The sequence below is a fragment of the Saccopteryx leptura genome, chromosome 11 (genome assembly GCF_036850995.1).
Source record: "Saccopteryx leptura isolate mSacLep1 chromosome 11, mSacLep1_pri_phased_curated, whole genome shotgun sequence".
Lineage (NCBI taxonomy): Eukaryota > Metazoa > Chordata > Mammalia > Chiroptera > Emballonuridae > Saccopteryx > Saccopteryx leptura.
Window position 1 is genome coordinate 24,190,363 of NC_089513.1, and position 22,926 is coordinate 24,213,288.

The 22,926-nt window shown below is 46.7% G+C and overlaps 1 protein-coding gene across 2 annotated transcripts in view; it reads right to left on the reverse strand.

The window, feature by feature from the left end:
• SETBP1 (SET binding protein 1) overlaps positions 1 to 22,926 on the reverse strand; it is a 356,358-nt gene that overhangs the window by 161,123 nt on the left and 172,309 nt on the right. For both annotated transcript variants that reach the window (XM_066353555.1, XM_066353557.1), the window contains exon 3: positions 3,604 to 3,657. In XM_066353555.1, the coding sequence (XP_066209652.1) occupies positions 3,604 to 3,657 (54 nt within the window). The remainder of the gene's footprint in view (positions 1 to 3,603; positions 3,658 to 22,926) is intronic.

The window sequence follows — 22,926 nt, forward strand, 5'->3', positions numbered from 1 at the left end:
AAAATGTCATTATCTGTATTTCTGGGTGTGTCACTAAGAGATACTTTTCTTATTTTTTTTTGTATTTCCCAAATTTCCTTTAAAATGTTTTAATAATTAACATCTATCAGTATACACAGTTACTACTTATTTTTCTTGTGATGATCTATGTTCATAGAATTTGTCAAATGTGCAATACAGTATTATTGACTAGAGTTACCATGCTGTACACACCCAAGACTTATTATATTTTATAAGTGGAACTTTGTACCTTCTAACCACCTTCAGCCATTCCGAATTTCTACAGTGAACACGTATATAGCTTTTATAATGAGGGGGAATACAGGACAAAAAGAGACATGGAGAGAGAAAAGCCTACGATTGTCAGGCTTCTATGAAAGGGAATGAGACGCCTGCTTCTGCCCCTTTGGGGGTGAGTGGTTCATCTGGCTAAGGGGGATGAGGGACCTACAGACCAGAAAGGAAGGATTCAAGTGTGCCATTCCTTCCAAAGGCAAGAAGAACAGGATGGTGAAAAGTGAAAGATGTATTTGGAGGAAACCAAAGAGAAAAGTCTGGGTGCTTTTTGGTGTGAACTTCAGAAGCTTTTTCATTCGTGCCTTTCAGATCTTGGACTTGCTGAAGTCAGCCACCTGCCAGCCCTGGCCGGACTCTAGGGTACGGTACTACCCTCTGTGGTCCAGGGGCCAAGCTCACCAACCAGGAAGAACTCTCACAACAAGTTACAACGTCAGAATCTTAGCAGCAGCCGTCAGACTCTACCTGCAGAGCATGGTGTTCATTCCCACGAATGAGCGTGGTGTCTTTGCAAACCAACAGTCAAGGGGAGAAAGGCAGCAAGTCCCTTCCTTGACCTCCTTTCTCCTATCTGGAAGCAGATAGGAGAGAGACAAAGAGAATAGTCTAGCCCAATACAGTTGCCCTTGTCCACACTTTCAAAGCTGAGACTCATCAAGATTTGCTGGGAAATCGTGACAATTTTCCCTATAAGGTTGCAGCAAGATCAGGCATTAAGAAAAAAAAAAAACCACCATCTTTTCCAGGCAAGTGATAAGTGTGGACCATGTGAAAGCTGACAAGCTTGAGTACAGCTACCCCAGAGAGGGGTCCTCAATGCATTCCTCTCCTGAAAGTCACTGACAGTTCCTGGAAGGGAAGAAACCCAAGAATTATTGTGAACATCCCGATGCGCGGGACTTGGTTTCCTCTGAAACCCAAAGAGAGAAGGGAAAACTAACAGTAGAAGCCAATGATTTGGTGCAGTGAGTCTGTAAGGTGAGGGCCGCCCAAAGCACACAGGCAGCGTTCCCTTTTTGTCTGGTAAAGCACCCAAAGGGTAGTACTGACTTGAGTCACATCCGGGTCTTTCTGATTTAGAAATAACACTGGAGAATTCACTTTGATCTGAGCATCACACACTGGCCACAGCATTCCAGGGCTTCCTGGACTCAGGAACACGCAACCTGAGGAATGGAATACATGGATTTGTGCTTCCAGCTGCAGGGCGATGGTACACAAGTGGACTAATGTGGAAAGGTCAGACAGAACCAGGGGGCGAGCCATCTGTACCAGCAGCTCTGCTCATGTGTGTGGGGGGTGGGGTGGGCGCAGGGCAGCTTCCTTTCTAGGGTTATGGCTTCAGATGTTATAGATGCACCCAAATCTATCTAACTTTCACTTCGCTTAACCCTTTGAGTAGTATGAACGTTCATGTACATCCTTGTGCCTCCTGACCATCCAGAGTATGATCAATTTATTTTAAAAATGTGTAAGGTAAACATTACAAAAAGGCAAATGTATGTTCTTCTTGTTTCCATAAATTGGTTATCAAATAAACATGATTTTAAGTTAATAAAACTGTAACTGGAACTAATTTCATTTTTTGAAAATAACTCACTCCCGGGGGTTAGCGAACATGAAAAAAAACTCACTACTCAAAGGGTTAATAAGTCAGTTTAAACCTAATCTAGAAATGTGACTTGACAAATGTGGTGAGTACAGATCATCTCAGAAAACAACAATGTCAAACCACACACACACACACACACACACACACACACACACACACACACACACACACCTTTCAGAAACTCTGTCTCCACCATATACCCTTTTTGAGCTGCCAAACAACATCACACAAAGCATTTTTCCCTTTTATTTTTATAAAAATTCAGACAAAAATAAATATTTGGCTGGGATGCAACTGTGTGTGAGGTAGGTGTGGAGGTGGGTGGGCTATGGTTAAATGCTGATTTTCTTTTGCTCTTGTCTTACATTCCCTGAGCGCCCCTGGAAGTTTATGTGAATATGTGAATAAGTAATTGAATTAATTACCAGTTTTCCATAGTTGTCAAACAGGCTTACTGATGACCTATTCTAAAGCCTCACTGTATCCCTGACAGAGGATCTACAAACTGGGTGAAATACCCAAGTGGTACAAGGACTTCTCCTCGACTCACCAAGCGAGCTTGCTGCTTTGTTCATTCTTTCCTTGGAGCCTCTCACTTCCCAGTCTCTGACCTTGTTCCTACCTTTCTTTGTCAATTGAAGCCACTCTTCATCAGGACCCTGGTCCTCATGTTTCCCTAGCAGTACAAGGGTGCTCACAGGATGTACCCCCAGAGGAGAAGTGTAGGGAGGGCACTGTGAGTTCCTGAATGTGAAACATATTTAAAGAAGAAAGCATTCCCAGATACATGCAATCCTTGCTTTTAGGAAATTATTTGCTCTATCCCCAATAGTTTTCTGCCATGAGCTAAGAGGTCTCTCCTCACAAAGGCACAGCACATTGGGACCTTCGGCAGCACCAAGTCGAGGAGTGAGAGAAAGGGTCAAGTTGAAAGGGGGCAGGAGTGGAGACAGAGCACCGTAGCCATCACTCTATAGTTTACCCCTCTTTAGATACAAGCTCTGTCTGCACTGGGTCCACAGGGAATAAGGGGGTGTCTGTACAGTGTGAATGTGTGTTGTGTAAATAGTAAGACCCCTTCTAAGGACCGGGAGGGAGACTGTCCATCTTCCTTGTTGTCAAGGAAGTCCCTTGTGCTCTCTTGTGGTTTGCTCACGGCAACCTCCAAACAGCATTCTCGCCAGAGAGAATAATGGCAATTTCTTAACTAAGATCAGCAAAACCCACCAAGATGAGCAAAGTTCAACCATCTTCAGGAGTCTGAGATGAACATGGCTGCCAGACCAAAGCTTGGGCACACAAAGATGATATAAATGTGATCATCCTGTCTCAAAAAAGAGAAAGGCAGAGAAACACCCCAGCCCTGCGCCATCCTCTACTTCTTGGGCCTAATCCTTTCTAAGCCAAGTCACCTAGGACCACACACATTCCAAACATCTTGGTCTATATTTTTTCCTCATGGTAAAATATTGAGAGAAAGAGAGAGAAAAGGGTTGTTTTGATCACGACGTGAAGAGAGAGGAGCTGAAGGGAGAGGGAAAGCTACGAGGTCACGGTCAAGGCCGGCACTTTGAATCGGAGAAGCTGGAAATCCCAGGTGGTGTTTCCGCCCAGATACCAACGTTGTTTGCACATGACCAAGGTATAAAGCATTTCATTCTCCCAAACTTCATAACAAGAGTCCTGGGACTTACCTGTGGCTGAAATCCTTTGAGGTCACTGGCTGCGAGGTCACTGGCTGTGAGGAGCTGGAAAAGAACACAGAAATTTTCCTTAGTGATGCTTCTTCAAGTTCACATACAGTCTCCCCAGTACAACAGATCAGCGATGGACTTGCCTGAGCCTAGATCCGGAGCTAAAGCAGCAGAACGGCCAAAGGTAAGCATGCCTTTGGGCTAGGAACCTCGACCCAAAGACCTTCCCACCTTGTGGCCACCCATTTCTGACTGCATTACCCCTCTCTACTGTCTCTCCTACCTTTCCAACAAGTGCCACCAATGCTTCACAGGGTCTTCAGTTAGGGATCATGATCTCTGGATTGACATTGGCAGATCCAGACCCACTGAGACCGCAAGTATGTGTTTATAGATGTATACACTTCCTTAGGAAGAGGGTCCCTGACTTCCTTCCTATTGTCAAAGTAGTCTCCAATACCACAAGCTAAAGAGACAGTTAATGGCCCATTTCATCTGGGAGAGCTGCATCTCCCCCTCCTCCTCCTCCTTCTGCGTGTGTGTGCGTGTGCACGCACACATTAATCAAACCAGAAAAAACGACCCTTGCATGACTCAGCTATATGTGACCCAATTTCCGTTTATCATACATCTTTGATCCTATATACTATTTCTGTATTTATAGCTTATGCCTAAAATGATCATGTATAGTATTAAAACAGAAAAGTCAAGTTTATATGTCTTCTGTATCTCTGTGTTTAATCAGTAATAAAGGGTAAAGTTAAGGTTTAAACATTTTTGCATCCTCTCCAGAAAGCACTCCATAGACTCATATGATTAATTGAATGAAATAACATTCTTTATTTCTGCTCAGAAGTGCTGAGAAGGTGTGGTGTACAGAGACAAAGGGCAAATGCTAACATTGATCCAAGGTGACTGCTAGCTTTGTTAGGCCCGGAGAGAGTTTGCAAAAAACAGTAAAGATTTCATGTTTGCTGTAACAATATTTTTGTTTGGTTCAAGAGACAGAGGGAGTCATGATGGGCTCTAGTGCCATCAGTCTTCAGCAAAGCTCAACAGGACTTTTTGAGCTTCTCTAAGTGACTTTGTCAGAAATGATGGAGATAGGAGAATGACCACGAAGACAGAGCAGAATGGAAGAGCTGTACCTTTCTCCCCCACCCAGGGCTGAGGGTCAGCTCTCCATGCAGAGGGTACCTTGAGAAGGTGGCACCACTTTGACAGAGTGCCAGTTTGGCCCTTCTGTAATGAAACGGCCAACAAGCCATAGGGGGACGTGAGTAGACACTAAGTGCCAAACATGATGAGATTTAGTTCCTGTCTGTAAGGAACCTATAATTTGGCCAAAGGATAAGATGTGTATGTCAGTATGAGCAGAGCGTAGTAGAATGTGAGTGTCAAACCATGGACAAAAGTCAAGAAAGGTCAGGGGTTGCTGAAATAAGATGGTGTTTGAACTGAGCTTTGAACATGGAAGGGCAGCTGACACAGGCACTTTGGTGGGGGGGGGGCAGTAGCAAGAACAGAAACATGAAGAAAGGGACTCACCAACCCCAGCACAGCTCCCTCAGCATGTGCATCTACCATCACCAGCCACAGCTGGCAGTGAGCAAGAAGGGAGGGCATTATCATGCATTGAATATCTACTCCCTGGGTGCCCTGTGTGTTCAGTGAGTGCTGTTCTATATAACATTTTTAATCTTCTCAGCTTCATCATGAAAGAGAAAGTATCTCTACTTAATGGATGGGAAAGTTGAGGCTTACGGAAGTTAAATAACAGTAACATAAAACACGTATCCCTATGAATGACCCTTAACTGAACCTCCTGCCCAGAGGTTGTTTTATTTCATTGGTAATGACCGCCCACTCTTCAGGTCTTCTCAGTACAGCCTAGTCTTCTAACTTGAGCTTAGCACAGGTTAGGATGAACTTGGGGAGGAGGAACAGAAAGGCCAGGGTGAGGTACGAGTATGGAAGTGACCTTGTTAAGGATAAGGACACCAATGTGTCTTAGCATATAGGAATCAAATCTCAAAATCTCAGGACCTTGGAATGCAGTGGGCAAAAACTCTTCTACAACCTTTTAACAGGGCTCATCAGGTAGACAGCAGGTAGAGCCCAAAAGGTCTAGCTCCTCCTAGTTCTGCCACCACAACTGCAAATAGCCACAAGGGTATTGGAAAGCCTCTTATCAGATGCACTATTTCCTCATGTCAGTAGAGCTCTGGACTTGAGAAATAACCAGCTCCATTTGTTTAATTGGAAAGAGAGATATCACATTTTGGGTTATTATTCATAACATCCCTAGCTCAAGAAAGTCGGGACCTACCCCACCCTCCCTGGAATCCTTCGGCCCTCCTTTCTTCTCTTAAGAAGGAGCCAGATTCATGCAATTTTTTTCTGAGTTGTTTAAAGGTCTGTTTTGTGGTGTTTTTTTTTGTTTTTTTGTTTTTTTTTTTTTTTTTTTTGTGTGTGTGTGTGTGTGTGTGTGTGTGTGTGTGTGTATTTTCCCCCCCTCACCTTAACAAGACCATGGTTACTATCTCATATAACTTCTGCATTTACAAAGTACTGAAGAATCTGGACATACAATTAGTCAGTAAGGCTGAAAGGGAAAGTGGGGAATACTGTCGGCCTGGCGGTGAGGGCTAGAGCAACTCAACTGCTGAGTCTGGAGAAGAGATTTGTGAGGGAGGGCCTGCGACATCCTTCAAAGCAACAAGAGGAAGTGGCACTCAGCATCTCGAGCATTTCCTGCCTGAAGCAGGCACTCAGATATCTGAATGAATTAATCAGCGATGGGAACAAACTCTCCTATCTATCCGCTGCAGCTTTTATGAGAGAATATTGGCTTATACTTCAGTGCTGGAGTCAAAGGTTAAATTGAAGAAAAGAAAGTATGAAAGCAACAGAGGCTGAACAGAGGGAGGGTATTTCGTCTTCCTGGGGATGAAGCGGAATGTTCAGTGGGCCCCTCGAAGTTCCGATGGGTCACAGCTTATCTGATGGTGGGTTGGGGGAGGCAGAGCGGTGGCATCAAGAACAGTGATCCAGTAACTTCTAAACCAGGGGTCCCCAAACTATGGCCCACGGGCCGCATGCGGCCCCCTGAGGCCATTTATCCAGTCCCTACCACACTTCGCACTTCTGGAAGGGGCACCTCATTCATTGGTGGTCAGTGAGAGGAGCACAGGCTGCATCTGTTGTATGTGGAGTACTGTATGTGGTGGTACCGCAAAGCGCAGCGTCGCTCACGTACAGTACTGTTTTCAGTGACGTGGGATGCACGCGGCACGCTCCGGAAGCGTGTCATATCACTTGTTACGGCTAGCAGTGACAAATATGGAACCGAACATTGACCATCTCATTAGCCAAAAGCAGGCCCATAGTTCCCATTGAAATACTGGTCAGTTTGTTGATTTAAATTTACTTGTTCTTTATTTTAAATATTGTATTTGTTCCCGTTTTGTTTTTTTACTTTAAAATAAAATATGTGCAGTGTGCATAGGGATTTTTTCATAGTTTTTTTTATAGTCCAGCCCTCCAACGGTCTGAGGGACAGTGAACTGGCCCCCTGGGTAAAAAGTTTGGGGACCCGTTCTAACCTTCTGAACTCCCTACCTTGTTGATCCTGCACTATCTACTCACAACTAGCATGCCTTTCAGGTGCTATCTGACCTGGGAAAACACCAAGCTACGTCTTGTGACCTCCTCTCTCAAGGGTTCCCTAAGAACAGGGTACAGAAGTCTGCCTTTCCTCATCATTCAGCCCCAAATCCTTGCCTCCTGGCTCCGGGTTCTACGCATGCTCCAATCAAACACAAGAGCTCTTGGGCAAAACATGGGCTCTGCTCCTTGAACCCTCTCCTTCCCTACTGATGATTTCCCTGACGCCCATACACCCTGCACCCAGGAAAGGAAAAGCTGGCCCTGGGCACTGAAGGGTGGTGCTCAGATGTGGGTTATAAACACAGGACAAGAAATTCTCCTATCTTTTAAAGTTGCAGATCTGGTCCTCCAAAGTGACTTCCATTCTTACAGTGTCGAGACCTGAAGGAGACGGTTCCTGGGTGGATGAGGACAACCTTGTGTCCCCAGAGGGCTCAAAAGCCACTCCTGCTGCAGAACTGGAACATGGGAAGGTGGTGTGGACAGGTCTCCACCTCTCCCTCCCTTCACCCCTCTTTCAGGAATGCAATTCCATTTGAAAATGAATGCTCTGCCACCAAAACAGATGTTAAAAGCTCCAGACTAGGTCCTTATTTTGCAGAAGTTGATAAAAGACTTCAAGATCACACTGCTTGTTAACAACAGGCCTGCATGGGTCCCGGAGCCCCACTGCAGAAACCTCGGCCTGACCGTCTCTGCCCGGTCCAACCCTCACAGCCTGACACAACTGACTGCTGGCCTCCATCCTGGGGGTGAGAGGGACGTGCTTGGCAGTTCAGGGGGAACTGAGGCGCGGGCGAGCAGAGATGAGCATGGCCCTCCATACAACCACTGACCTAAAAAGCACAGATCCAGGCTTTCTCCAGTTCTGTGCAGACCCCATCCTCACTCTGTCCCTTCGGAAAACTGTTCGCTGCCTGGAGCAGCCCGGCTGTGTGGGGAGGCTCCCAGGCAGAGAGGCAGGACGGGAGGGGAATGGATGGCCCTGGCACTGGGGGCTCTGGGGACTTCAATCAGGCTGAAGTTAATGAAAAGGATCCTGCCTTTTCTCAGGACGGCTGAGTGTCCGCAAGGCTCCAGGGAGTGGGTTGAGCGGGTGTGGCGGAGAAGGGCAGACAGAATTACATTTAAAAGGCAAAGGGAGGAGAGAATTCTTTCATCTCCCTGGTGGAGCCAGGCATGTTCCGGGACCCTGTCTCAGGCCATTGCCATTCCTGCCACATTCAGCTGCTCTCGGGAAGAGTCTGCGATCAAAATATTAGGATGATGACCCTATTTTCCATTTTGGAGGAGCTGAAGTTTTCTCTCGAGGCCAAAGTTCTTTTTTTGTGGCCTCTCCAAGCCTGAGGGGTAGGGCAGGAAGCAGGGAGGACTGGAGGATAAAGAAAGCTGTGGGACCCTAAGCAGGTGAGAGGAGAGAGACCCTCAGCTTCCCGGAGGCTCTCTGCTCTCTTGCTGTTGTCCTGCCCTCTCACCAAAAGGTCTCCCAGTACAGTCACAGCCTGCATCACCTGGGGACTTCCCTGGGCCTGGGGCCACCCTGCAACAGCTGCCTTCCTGCCTGCTGACTGCCCTTAAAGACAAACCCTTTCATTAAATAAGACTACTTCATGTGCTCCCCTCCTTACTTTCACTCTGTTCTCATTTTCTTTTCTTATTTCGAAGAAATAGATCTTTTCCTTCCCCTTCATTTTTTGAAGCATTGTTTCCTTCCTTCTTTGGTGATAGGGTGGAACCTGAACCCCATCCCACCCCGATCCCTCAACCCACAAAACAGTTCAGGGCAGCCATGTGGAAGGCGATGTTCCAGAAAGCCAAGACAAACATCTAGTCATCTGTGGGGCTGAGGTTTTCAGAAACCAACTAACCTCACTTCGATCTTGGCAAAAACAGAACCGAGGCCCAGGAAGAGTGACTTATTCAGTGGAAAACCAGGAGCCACAAACCCTAAGATTTGTATATAAACCAAAGGAAGTGTTAGATGCCCTAACCCCTGGGGACTGGGAGGTTCTGAAAGCGGAGAGGAGTGTTGCAAGGGAAGTCGGGTCAGACAGAGAGAAGGAGAGACGGTTAAGGTGATTTCCACCAAGTAACAGTCTCTGGAACCATCCTTCGTGAATAAGCCACAACTCTTTCAGGCCCACGGGAGGACATGTAGAAACTGTAGTAAAGGAAGCAAAATGAAACCAGCAGGGAGCTTCTCCTTAGCGGGAAGGCTGATGGAACACGGGCGTGCAGAAGGCCATTCGTGGGGCTGGGCGGGAGAACGCACATGTGCTTGCCCTGGGCCTGCCTCCACTCCCTAATTATGGGCTTATTCACCTATCCAGGCTTGATTTTACTCCCTATAAAGTGAATCCCACATTCCCACTGGCCCCACACCTCTAGCACCCTAAAGTGGCCCTCTCACATTAGGGATGAAAACAAGACGGAACAGACTCTCTAGTCTCCTCTGTCTCCTCTTTTCCAGCAGATAAACTCCCCCCCCCCCCTCACACACACACAAGCCTTCCCCTCTAAGAGGCTGTCCGTATGCTCCGGGAGAACTCCTAATCAAGAGGATATTAGGCAGGGTGATGGAGTCTTCTCCTGGGCTTCCATTACCGGTGTGCAAATAGGAACTTAGACTGCTGGCCACTTAAGACTGCTACACAGGTTCACCTTCCTAGTGAGGCTGCAGTCATGTCCCCATAAAACAACCTTACAATTCAAGAGGCATTGCTTCTAACTGCCCACGCATCTGGGGTGCGTGGCGCAGAGGCCAAGCAGCCAGCTTCCCGCTAGCCTAAGAGGCAAGCTGCACCCTGGAGCCTGCCATCCTCGCTGGGCTGAGAGTCCTTTTGTTAAATCCCCTCAGAGTCATGGACTTTTAAAGGTTAAACCCCAAACCACTGACATATCCAGTCTTAGCTTTGGGCTCTTTCCCAAAGAGTAACAAGCATGACTAATAATAACTGAATATAACTCCAGGCAAGCCCGGTCTTGATGGCTTTTATTTTTCTTTTATTATTTGTTAAATGATGGGGTTCTAATATTTACCAGTTAGATCTGTAACAAATACCCCTAGTTATGCAGGTAGAAGAGCTTTTACCTTTTCCTTTTTTAAGTCCGTGAGTAACCTTGCACATATAACCCATGCTTGTATGGTGGTGTGTGTATCTGATAGCTGTCCAAGTCACAGCTATTTCAACTTCTCGGTAGGAATGCCTTTCATTGTTCTCAAAGATTAGAGCTGCAACTGAGACCCAATGAAGGAAGAGGCCTCTGAATACCCTAATCTAGAACTCCCAGGACGATGAGTCCTCCTTTATGGTATTTGAACCTGGTGAACCTAATAGAAGAAGCTCACCCCGCCCTTTTTGAACTTCCTAGTAGAATTCTTTTTAAATGTCTTGTTCTCCGGACCAAGAAAACTGGATGTCACCAAGGGCATCTGGTATAGTGATGGATGGGACGTTTACAAAGATACACCTGGTATAAGCTGGTGACATGGAGGCTGATATCCCCATTTATTAAGTATCTTGGTAAAAAAGAGCACCAGAGGGTTAAGCTGTTTCTGAGGCTACACGATTAGTAGCTGTTAGGATGGTGTTGGAGCCGGCGTGGCTGACTCATCAGTCTGTGAGCCTCCTGCTATTTTTGGAATGTGCACTATTAGAGCTTTTATCGGGTCCTCTATGATGCTCTGACCCTTCCGAGTGAATCATGCATAGGAAACTTATAGAATAGTGGTTTTCAAACTGTATCCTAAGGAGTCTTGGATTCCACAGAACAGTCTTGGGAATTGTCAGGTGGGGGACAGGAGCCAAGGTGGAAAGTTCCAGCCCCGATTCCACCGAATTTGAAATGACACAACTTTTATGGATATTTTATATTGGATTTCCATGTGAAGACCTATTTGATTTAAAGCTTTGTGAAACAGAAAATTTGAAAACTCCTGTCTAGAAAGAGAAGGCCCGACAGCGGTGAGGAAGCCACTTGCAGTGTGAACAGAATGTACCTGAGGAAAGAGAATTCGCCAGCTCACCTCTTTAAAAATGCCAAGATAGTCATCTCTAACTTCTTAGCAGAGCTGAGGCATAGCCAGACCTCATTTTAAGAAAACTGCCTTTAGTACTCTGCACATAGGAGTTACTCATCAGAGAAAATGCTTTCTCTGTCCCCTTCCACCTTCCGACGGCGGTGACGCCCGCTCTCTCTGCCTGAAGCCCAGCAAGTACGCGCTGAAGAAAGCAGAACTAATTGACCGGGAAAAGACAGAGCTCAGAGAGGCACCGCTCAGGAGCACAGTCTGGGCTGTACGGCCTTCCCTTCACACAGAATGAAGAAATCACATGCAAACATTTGGGGGCTGTCTCCCAGGTGTCTACGAGGCCAGTGCAGGAGGCTCCCCTCACGGAGCACAGGCCAAGCCAACTGGATGCTGGGAGAAAACCCCTTCTTTCCATTATGTACTGAACTGCTGCTGATTGTCCAGAGGATCTGCGCGCTTGGCTCCAAGGTGACTATGAAAGCTTTCTGGGATTCTTGAGGAATCCCTGGAAACGGATTCACACCCTTAGGCTCCCTGAGTGGCACAGAGGGCACTCGCTTCAGGGTGACCAAGCACTGGAGTCGGAAGCTCTGCTCCACAGCTCAGTGAAGCCAATTTGGCTGAGACTCTGCTTCCCCTGGGCCAAATCGCGAGCAATTTATCACAATTACAGGTGAATATCTAAAAGGAATCATGTCAAGCTGGACCCAAGCATAGCTGAACCTGACCGCTGCAGGTAGCCACAGTTTTTTAAGCCTCTGGTAAAAGAGAAGTTTCTCTCCAAAAAGCCTACTCTGAACTCTTGGTAATTGTGAGATCAGAAAAAAATAAGTGATTTTTCAAGACGTACTTTTGCTTGTTATTAAACCAGGTAGATAATTTTACTCTATTATTTCTCTTCATTTTCACATGATCTATGGAGGAAAGCATCATAGCATCATTTTTACCATTTTATAATTGAGCAAACGGAGGAGCAAATTGGTTAACTAGTTCACCCAGGATTACGGAAGCAAAAAGTGGCAGAATCTGAATTTGAAGATAGCGTTGAATCCTGACAAGTCTAGTCCTCTGTCTAAGGCACCCAGGACCCACTCAAAAGTCCCCAAATGGAATGTTACCTTCTTCCTCCCTTCTCTTCCAGGAGTCAGTCAGGGACATTGGTACCACTGGCAGCAGTGCCCCAGATAACCTGCCATGCAGGTGGGAGCCAGACCTCGCCTTGGCCCCATGCAGTCTCATAGTGTCGGCATCTAAGGTAACATCCTCCTCTCTTGTTCTTCCCCCTCAAGTTTCTGTGAACTCAAGTGGACTTTTTTCAAAGGATCTTAGTTCCCGAATCCTAGCTGACCAAGGGCTCACTGGAGTCTGCACTGTACACTATATATACACTGCTGCAAACACTGTTAATTATCATGGTATCTTCTCTCTCTAAACGAGTTTGTCCCCCCCCTTCCCTTCCTCCCTTCCTTCTTTCCTTCCAGCAGTGAGAACATGCCAAGTTCAGGGCACCATCTCAAGTGCTCGGAATCCCCACTGACTAATAAACACTTTCCAGGAATCAGCTCATATTGTTAAATCCTCCTAAGACTCGCATAAGGCAGTGCTACGTGTATACCCATTTCATGAATGAGAAAGCAGAAACTTAGCTACACCAAATAGTATGTTCAAAGTTGGTGATTGACAGATCCAGAGAACATACTCAATTCCATTTGAGTACAAAGCCTATGTTCATTCTTAACTATTCCATACGTGTGGCACCACCACCAGTAACTTCATTCCACCTAGAAAAGATCTCAGCCTTCTAAACACATGAGCAAGGCACATTTATAAAAAAGGGTAACCAATAATGGGAAAAGGATAGTTGCATCCTAAGGAAGAGAAATAGCATTATGATCATATAACTAGAGAGTTGTAACAATATAAAAAATGGCAAATCCCAAGTAATTCATCTTTGCTACTACACACATGAAACAATGCTACGACATCTTCGAAGAGTGAGAATGGGAAAGAGTGAGCAGGAAGGGCAGTTTGTGCCTCACAGAATCAAGGAGGCACAATCTTCAGGAAAAACAGGCCACTGTCTTCATCAAAGATAAGAGAAGTGAAACCAGGAGTTCTTCCTCTCATCCACAGGAAACCCCCTTCATGAACTAAATTTTAAAAGACAATCTTTGCTTATCAGATATCTCTGTTTACAGTTTTCATCAGAAAGAGTGCTAAGTTGTTGTTTTGGTTTTTTTTTTAAAGAAGATCAGGTCATTTTGCTTATTCGTTTTACTTAACCAAGTGGAACTTGCTTACGTATATACTTTGCTACTGGTTGAAATAAAAATTTCTTTGAACTTCTATTTGAAAGCTGTTGTCACAACCACTTGCTTAAGCGGTAATAGTGTCACAGGCATCGTAAAGGCTGAGTTCTTACTTGGTCCTGCCACTCCCTAGGATGGGGGCTGTTTGAGGACCAAGACATTTGGATGTTTCCAGAATGATCCTTCACCATTCAAGATACTCTACAACTTCCAAAAATGTTCCTAGCATATGAAGCTAACGGAAAGCCCTCAGAAAACAGGACTAGGTTCCTTTCAAGATTCTTAGACAACTTTGAAGGAGTCATGACTTTTGGAATAGATACATCCTGCTGTTTTATTAAAAATCTGTCCCTCTTAAGAGCTTGTTTGGAGTATCTTGCAAGGGAGAGCAGCTACTCATATACATTTGACCCAAGAATGGTCCTCTCCTCTGTTGAGGAAGGCCATCCTCTTTGAGTGTACAGCTTTGGGAGGAATGCACATGTTCATTGCAGTGTTATTTACAATAGCCAAGATATACAAGCAACCCAAGTGCCCATCAATAGACAAATGGGTAAAAAAAGTGTAGCACATTTACACAATAATAGACAACTACTCAGCTCTAAAAAGAAACTAAATCTTACCATTTGCAACAGCATGGATAGATCTAGAGGGCATTATTATGCTGAGTAAAACAGGCCAAGCAGAGAAAGACAAATACTATATGATTTTACTTACAGGTGAAATATAATGAACAAAATAAACAAACAAGCAAAATAAAAATTCTGACAATTGCCAGAAGAGGGGGGGGGGGATTCTGAGGGACAGGGTGAAAGAGGTGAGGGATTGAGAAGTACAAATTGGTAGTTACAAAATAGTCATGGGGATATAAAGTACAGTGTAGAAATATAGTCAATACTATTGTAATAACTATGTATGGTGCCAATGGGCACTTGAATTATGGGAGGGAACACTTTGTAATCTATATGAATGCCTCTCCACAGTGCTGTACACCTCAAACTAATACAAAGTAGTGTAGAATACAACCAATAATTGAAAAATAAAATTTAAAAAGTTGTCCTTCTTGTATTGTATACAGGACTTCTAGAAATAGCAGGTTCACTAGTAACTCCTCTTTGCTGGGGTTATGCACCTGTTTGTGTTTTGTGCAGTCCTGCCTTCACTACTGTTTGCTAAACATGGTCTCTTGCACTTTCACGCTCAAGCACCAGAAGATCATCTCACAGAAGTATCTGGCAATGGAGGTTTCCTCTGCATCAAAACGTCTCAATCAGACATGGATTATACCTCCCTGGACCTCTTCTCCAAATAAGACAGCCTTCACTTGTTCTTCCTGAAATCACAAATGTGCCTGAGTCATAGTCCACCCATTTTTTGGACAAATCTGCCCAGAATTTCTGGCTGCTCAGTTGGGGGCTGTCTATACATTGCCCACTGAGATTTAGAGAAATGAACACAACACAGATGCTGTATCAGCAGGACTGGAAGTAGCTGCTAATGCCGTCTGCGGCCCCTTCAGTCACCATGTGCCCAAGCCCTTTATTTATAGCACAAACGATCAGCCCACCACAGGGACTGGCGATGTTCACTTTTGCAGTCACATTTGGAAATTTACTGGTAGCGAGACCTTGGACAAGGTACATCCCTCCCCGGCCCTTAGTATTCCCCACCGTTGACATGAGGAATTCTGAATGATTACCCCATGATCTGACAGCCTGTGAATCTTGGAAAGGTTATAGATGGCCCTGCCACTCACCCAAGGCATGATCAGGTTTCACACAAACTATTACTAAAGGTACTTGGAGTGAGATAATGATAGCAAAAATGGTGGAGTGTTAGGGCATAAGGACAGGGAGGGCCCTGGGCAGGACTGAGGAGTTGGCAAAGCCTAAGTGTATCTTTAGGAGCGTCTATGCCCTCAGCTCTCACTGGTCTTTCTGTTGTTCCTCTACACATCCCTTCCTACTAACCTGGCTTTAGGAAAGTGCACACTATCAATCAATTGCACCGTAATCACTGTGCAGATATTCTCAGGGTAGCTATTTGCTGTGCTTCACTTCTAACTAGGCCAGAAAAAAAAGAACGGGGGAGTCCCCATGCCTTTTGATTAAAAATTCCAAATCTAAGAAATTGTAGCTGAAAACAGAGGGGAGAGAGACCCATAATTTGGAGGGCAGGGGACCCACTGCTACCTGGACAGCCATATGAAGAAAGCCTGACTCTGGGATAAAAGAGGGACAAGAGGGGAGGGAAACCATACCTAGCTTTGTCCAGCCACTTACTTTTGCCATATCTAAATGAAAGGCACGTGAGTGTCAACAGCTGTGGCCCAGTCTCTCCATGCACCCTAAGGCTTTCCTTGACCTCATGGGATATTAACAAGCATCTAATTCTAAGACAAAAACACTTATTTCTACCAGCAATTTAAAAGAGTTTGACTACTGTCCTTTAATTGTCAACCATCTACAACCAATTGGGTGCAAAATGGCAGGTGTTCTGCCTAGCCAAGTCACAGGGACAATTGCCCAGAGTTTTCACAATATCAAGGTTTAGAATGTCTTTATTATGACAATATTGGTGAAGTATTAGACTGATAAAATACTTTCTAGATCTAAAAACATTTCAAATGATGAGCTCACTTAATCACCCCAACAACATTCTGAGGATATACAAATAAACAAATAAAACACAGTCCTAGACCTCATGGAACCCAAGAGTCTAACTGAGGAGACAACATTACTTTTGAATAAGAAAATTAAATGTAATTTAGAGTCATGACAAGTTCAAGGCAAATACAGGTGAGAAAAATAATGTATGGGCATGATGAGAGAGCTAACGGAGAGAGGCCCGAATTAGAATACGGGGCTGCTCAAGTGGACAACGAAAACCGGAAGGAGAGCAACCATCCTACTTGTGTAACGGATGGAGGAAATGAGGCAAAAAATCAGTCAGTGACTTGCCCGGGGACATGTTCTTGGCTTTACTAGAAGGGATCTTGGGGCGTGATTTTCCAGACCAGCCCCCTCCCACGCAGGAATCCCCTTCTCTGACAGACGGACACCAGCTTGAGCACCGCTGAGGAAGTGACACTTGCTATTTTAGTGCCCAGCAACAGTCTTTAGCAAATTCTACCTCTATTCAGTTGACACGTATCTCGCTAAAATTCATCCCCCTACTTCTGAGGAACAGGAACCAGCTGCTTTTTAAAAAAATCATTATGATATTCCTGTTAAATAGGAAATGTGAACCCCATTTAACAGATGAGGAAGAGACAGACTAATCAACCCCACCTCTCAACTTAGAGCCAGCTACCAAACCCAGAGGGCTCCTGCTGTACTGGCATCCTCCCCCTGGACTCTCTGGTCCTGCCCACGCACACAGTACAGCGTGCTCATTCCTGCTGCCACTGGCCATCACTGACTCACGTGATGACAGGTGTCAGCTCCACACATCCCCAAGTGGAACACCCCGTGTTTTCAACTCTTCTTCCCTGAATATGCCTTCCTGTGTCATCACCATCAAGCCTATAAATGCCTCCCACAAAACGTGGCTCTCAGGTCTGAGCACATTACTCTAGTGAGAGGAGTCACTGTTACCAACAGTCTTGTGCTGGCAAATCTTTAATAATTGACTCTCAGGAAGGAAAAATAGAAAGCCCTGATGCAAAGCTTTGCCCATTTTCATGGTATAAATACTCTCACCTTGTCAAGCTACCAACGTAAAGGCACTAGTTTCAGAGTTGAAAATAAATGGGGGGGAGTGGGTATGACAAGAGAGTTACCAGAGAAACGCCTCACTGAAAATTTGGGGTTGGTTAAGGAAGGCTTTTCCGGGGAGCAATGACCCAGCTGAGCCCTGCAGGATAGGCAGGAGTTGCTAAGCAGAGACTTGTGCAAAAGGCACTTTGGAAAACTGGGACATCATGCTCCAAGGCCCATGCAGGAAAACTGCAAATTGGGAGGGCCCCTACAATCTGTAATGTGAAGGAAGACCAGACCGAGGTTGGCACTTCTGAATTCTAACCAAATTCTGCCATTACCTGGCACGGTGACATTGTGCCAGTCACTCACCACCCCTAAGCTCACTGTTCACCTAGAAGGCCACGTGTTCTGCAAAGGAACACTTGCTTGATAGTCAACCAGACCCAAGTTCAGCTATTCACTCTTTCTAGCAGCTTAATCTCAAGACTGTTCTTATCCACAAGAGATGGGTAGCATCAGCCACCTCGTAGGGATGCCTGGAGGGTGGGATGCATGCCCGTAAGGGTCCCTGAGAAGTCAGTGCTTTGTAAATGTGAGTCACCCCCCTCTTCTGTAGATCGTCCAGGGGGCAGTGGGCTCGGCTTGGACCACTTACACGGACATGGTGAGACTGTGTTGTGCTCATCTGTCGATGTGATTGGCATTAAACTTTGCACCCCTTCCTTTCCCTAATCTGCTCCCAAGCCCACAACTCTCGGACATCCTTTAGCATGAGAAGCTGGTGGACAACACAAAGGGGTTTTGGCCATGGCTCTGTTGTGGCTGGTTTTTAAGTGGCCACCTCAGAGTCAGGTTGACAACTTGTCTCCGTGAGGGTTGAGGGCTGCGGGCTGAGGGCAAGGGTAGGCAGGAGGTGGTAATGCTCACACTTCTGTGGAAGCTTTTATTAGAAACAGGGGATTCCCAACGCTCTTTTTGAATGCTTTTGGCCAAACATAAAATGCCTCAAGGTCAAATTTAGTAGCACATCTAACGAATGGCCTGAAGAACTCTTGGCTTCAGTTGCTGAATCCCTCTTATCTCCCTTCCCTCCCTTGAGCCTTGCAGTTTAGCCAAGGCAGCTGCTCATACCCCACAATCCCAAATTGGTTCAGTCTATGTACAAAAATAGACTCATGCAGGCGGTCACCACTTTCATGGAGACATCATCGGAAACTAGATACACTGAGGACATTCTCCGACGAGGGAAAGAGGAGCTGGTTGATGAGCACACGGCAGAGGGACAGAGCCTGGGCTGGTCTCCAAAGATCCAGAAAGAGTACACAAAGGCACCGGGGAAAGGCCTTTTTACCTGTCTAAATTTCACTTTCTTGTTTCTGAAAGAGGTCTAAAAATCCCGGCTAGCTCGCAGCATTGTGGGAAAACAAAATGTGAGAGGGTCCGGATTGTCCTTCACACGTGTTATACATAGAAGATTATTACTGAGGGCGCTATTTCAACTCTCTCTGAGAAGCCAAATGAACGGATACGGAACATGGTTACGGGAAGGGGGGGGCGCTTTGTGCATCCTGGACTTAAACTCGGGACTCATCTCCAAAGAGTGGCTGGTGCTTAACCCCCGGCCCCACACCCTCCCTCCTGAGAATACCGAGGGAACAGCCTGTGTTTCCTGCAGCAAGATGGGGAGGAACATGGCCGAGCCACTGGAGAAGTGCAGGCACGCCAGGTGGCCCTGGGGATATCTTGAACGAGGCTGAGGGCGCCGCTGAGGCTGGCTGAATGCAGGGCCTGTGCGCGCTGCCTCGGTTTCCCTCGTGTCTCAGTGCAATGCCCCCGCCTGAAGGTGCCCCTGGAGGAGGTGTGACAAGGGCTGGGCAGAGCTGATGGCAGCTGCCCAGCCTGTGCCTGTGCATCTCATTACTGAGCGGCCCTGAATCAAAGCAGCCCTGTGCAGCTGCTGTCCTATTTAATCCATTTGTAATCAAAAGTGATTAGCATGGATGCCTCGGTGCTGAGGCTATTGTGTGTGTGATCAAAGCGGTGGCCCTGCACGCCTTCCAGAGCCTCCTGCACCTGGGAGGGCATGGGAGGCCCTGGTCCCGGGGCACGGGACTGGTAAGCTGTGGCCCTGCACGCCTTCCAGAGCCTCCTGCACCTGGGAGGGCATGGGAGGCCCTGGTCCTGGGGCACGGGACTGGTAAGCTGTGGCCCTGCACGCCTTCCAGAGCCTCCTGCACCTGGGAGGGCATGGGAGGCCCTGGTCCCGGGGCACGGGACTGGTAAGCTGTGGCCCTGCACGCCTTCCAGAGCCTCCTGCACCTGGGAGGGCATGGGAGGCCCTGGTCCCGGGGCACAGGACTGGTGGCCGTGCCGTCCACAGGAGTGTGGGCTTCCTGGGCGGAACCCAGAAGGAGCAGTGCAGCCTGGCCCGCCCGAGGCTCAGCAGCCATGGGCAGGTCCCTTGAAGAGGCCCAGGACCCAGGTGTCCCCTTCAGAGATTGGCATTCCCGGCCTAGAGACGTGGGGAAGCAGGTGGAGCAAGGGATACAATAAGGCCAAGCAGGGCTGGTTTAGTGTTAGACTCTCCAAGGGTTCCTAAATGTCCATTTCATAGGAGGACCCAGAGACCCAGAAACAGGATGCATACTATACGCCTGGCACTGTGTGAGTGTGCCAGGAAGGAAAGAGAGAGAAGAGGCCGGCAGAGGTGCAGAGAGGATGGCACAAGGGAAGCTGCCAGAGTGTCGCACAGCCTAGAGCAGGAAGAACCCTGGCTGCGGCTGTGGACCAGCAGAGCTAAGGACCAAGGTGTTCTGGGCTTTTAATATAAATATTTTACATATTCCTTCCCACACACCAGCTCCAGCAACTCTCTGAACTCCATTTCCCTAAAAGTGGTGGACTCCCAGCCCAGATCTCTTCCTCTACTGATAAGTGCTGTCTGAGCTCGCTTCTCTCTGGCCATTCAAATTACAGATATCATTAAGATCCAAACAAAGACTCAACTCTCGAGAAGCTTTCCTGAACCTCCCCTCTCTGAACTGTCCCACCGTGTGCTATCTGCACTACCCACTTTACACTCAGCACACACTGCCCTTCTGATGGCTTCTGAGTTGAGAGAGTACATAATTCCTTTGACTTTGGAAAATGACAATGTTGATGCAAACAATATTGATGATGATAATAATGATGATGATGATGATGATGAGTGTATGAGCCCTGCTCCATCAGGCAAACAGCCAAACTGAAGTCCCTATGGGCAGCTGTTATGCAATGGACTTCAGGACACCCCTTGCCCCTGCTCTGGGGTTGAACAGGTCCTGAGTCATTGAGCCAGTCACTGGGAGCTCTTGGAAGGCAGAGTTGGACTGTTAGGATTTTGCATCTGTCTCTAGGACCAAGCAGACCTATAATAAGTGTCTGCTGAAAGGTGGATTAAAGATACCAAGAATTCTGCATGAGCAGGTCCTGTGAGTTCACTTGGACCTGGTCCAGGAGGGTGCCTAGCGGTGCTCCATTTTCACTAGAACTTCTACACCATTCTCAAGGGGCCGCAGAGAGGAGAGAGCAGGGGTCCTGAGGGTGGTGCACGGGGAAGAAATAAGTCAATAGCTGCATCTTTACAAAAAGGTTTCCTGCAGCAAAGAAGTTGGTGGCTCCTCACTCCAATCCCCCACGTGGGAAACCACCTGGGCCTAATTAACGGTATGTACACATAGCAGTGCATGTCAACACCAGGTAGGGATGCCCGCCTTGATTTAGGGCAGATTCTTACAGGACAAGAGTTCGTGGGAGTTGCATGCATTTTCCTGATCCCCATGGGTGCCTGGGATGCAAATTCCATGCTATGTCATGAGGCAACACTCCAGTTTTCAATGCATCGTACTGTGCAGCCCAGGCAGAGCCCAGATACCACACTGATTTAGGGGATAGAGAAAAACTCCTGATCCAATCTGCATCCAACATTGCAGGGCCCTTCACAACAAGAATGATCTTATCGAGGTGAGAGCTCAATAGGAAGATTTGGGGGGCAATTTAGAAACATTTACAATCAAACCCGATGCTAAGAGAATTAATCTTTCTCTTGCTGAGCTCCACATCACGTTGGAAGATAACTAAATACTCCAAAGGCATAAGTAATTACGCAGTACGGGGTGGGTAGCTGATGGGAATAGCTAGCTAGCCTGTAGTTAATAGGCTCTCATGTGTACTGGGTGCTTCATATAAATCTCATTTATTTCTCAGGCCATTTTTTTTTTTCTGAGCAGGTATCAGTAATCCCACCCTGAAGATAAAGAATGTGAGGTTCAGCGAGGTTAAGCCATTTGCCCAGGACTACATGGTGAGAAAGAGCCTGAGCTGTGAGCTGAACTCCTCTCCCAAGTCCTCTCTCCCTGACCCTGCAGCCTGCACACTCTTCCCCATGGCCTTCCCCACCACATCTACCTCACCTCTCTGCTCACTAACCCTCCAGTCTCTTGCCAAGTGGGCAAACCATCCCAGACTCATACTGCTGGGAGAAACAGGGGAGCATATTCAAGTTGTCACCTCTTCTTACAGATTAGTGAACTGAAGCTCTACAGGGTTAATCACCTGCTCAGCACCACAATACTAGTCTGCAATAGGCTTCAGCTCCCGTCTCTGACTCTCCATCCAGTGCCATTTTTATCAAATCACGCCATCTGAGACCATAACAGTGACTGGGGAGCAAGGACATGGGGGTGCCAGTCTTTTAGGCACTGGTGTTACAAAGTCAATGCTCTACTTAAAATGCCCAGAGGTATTTACTAATATGTTGCCAACAGAAGCACATGGGCCCATGCCAATCTCCTCTTCCTCGTGGCAGAGTGGGCGGCTGTGGCCCAGGCACCCATTCAGGACCTAGCATGCTGCATCCATGTGGCCTTCCATACTGCAGCACCAGAGACTTATAATGAATGCAGGGGAGCAGGGAGAGCAGGTGGAGATTTTCTTCCCTGATTTTTCGGAATCCACAATTTCAGCTTAATTTTTAAGAGATAGTGCGCATAAAGAAAGTGACAACCGGGTCATCAGCTATTCTGTTAGTAACACTTGAGGCTGTGGCACTTCAATATGACCGGAGCCAGCTGTCCAATGTGCAGAATGACCTTTGGCCCCATCCTTGGAGAAATGCAATTCTCTTCATGCTTCTTTCTATCCATGGGGAGTTAGAAAGCAGAGCTGCCAGGGTAATCAGAAGGCTTTCCTAATGACAACACGCAGCCATGCGGAGATTATGCATTGTCAGAAATGTAATCTGCAACTCTTCTCATCTGTTTCTTTGTGTTTGCATTTTAGAAAACACCTCTTAAGGAAGAAATGAGACAGTTGGAGGCCCTCCCTGTTCCTGCACCTAAAGATGCATTTATCTTCTTCATCTTAAACACCAGGGAGAATGCAGAATGTGGGGAGGCCAGAGGCCTTCCGGTTTTGAGATTTCCAGCCCATACTGCATGTAAAAATGTCTATTCTGGACACCTAAACAAACGGGGATTGGGAACTGTGTGCACAATCTCTCCGAGCAAAGACAGTTTCTCTTCCCGCTACTCCCTAGCTTTGGTTGATATTTCTGTGGAAAGGGCAGAGACCA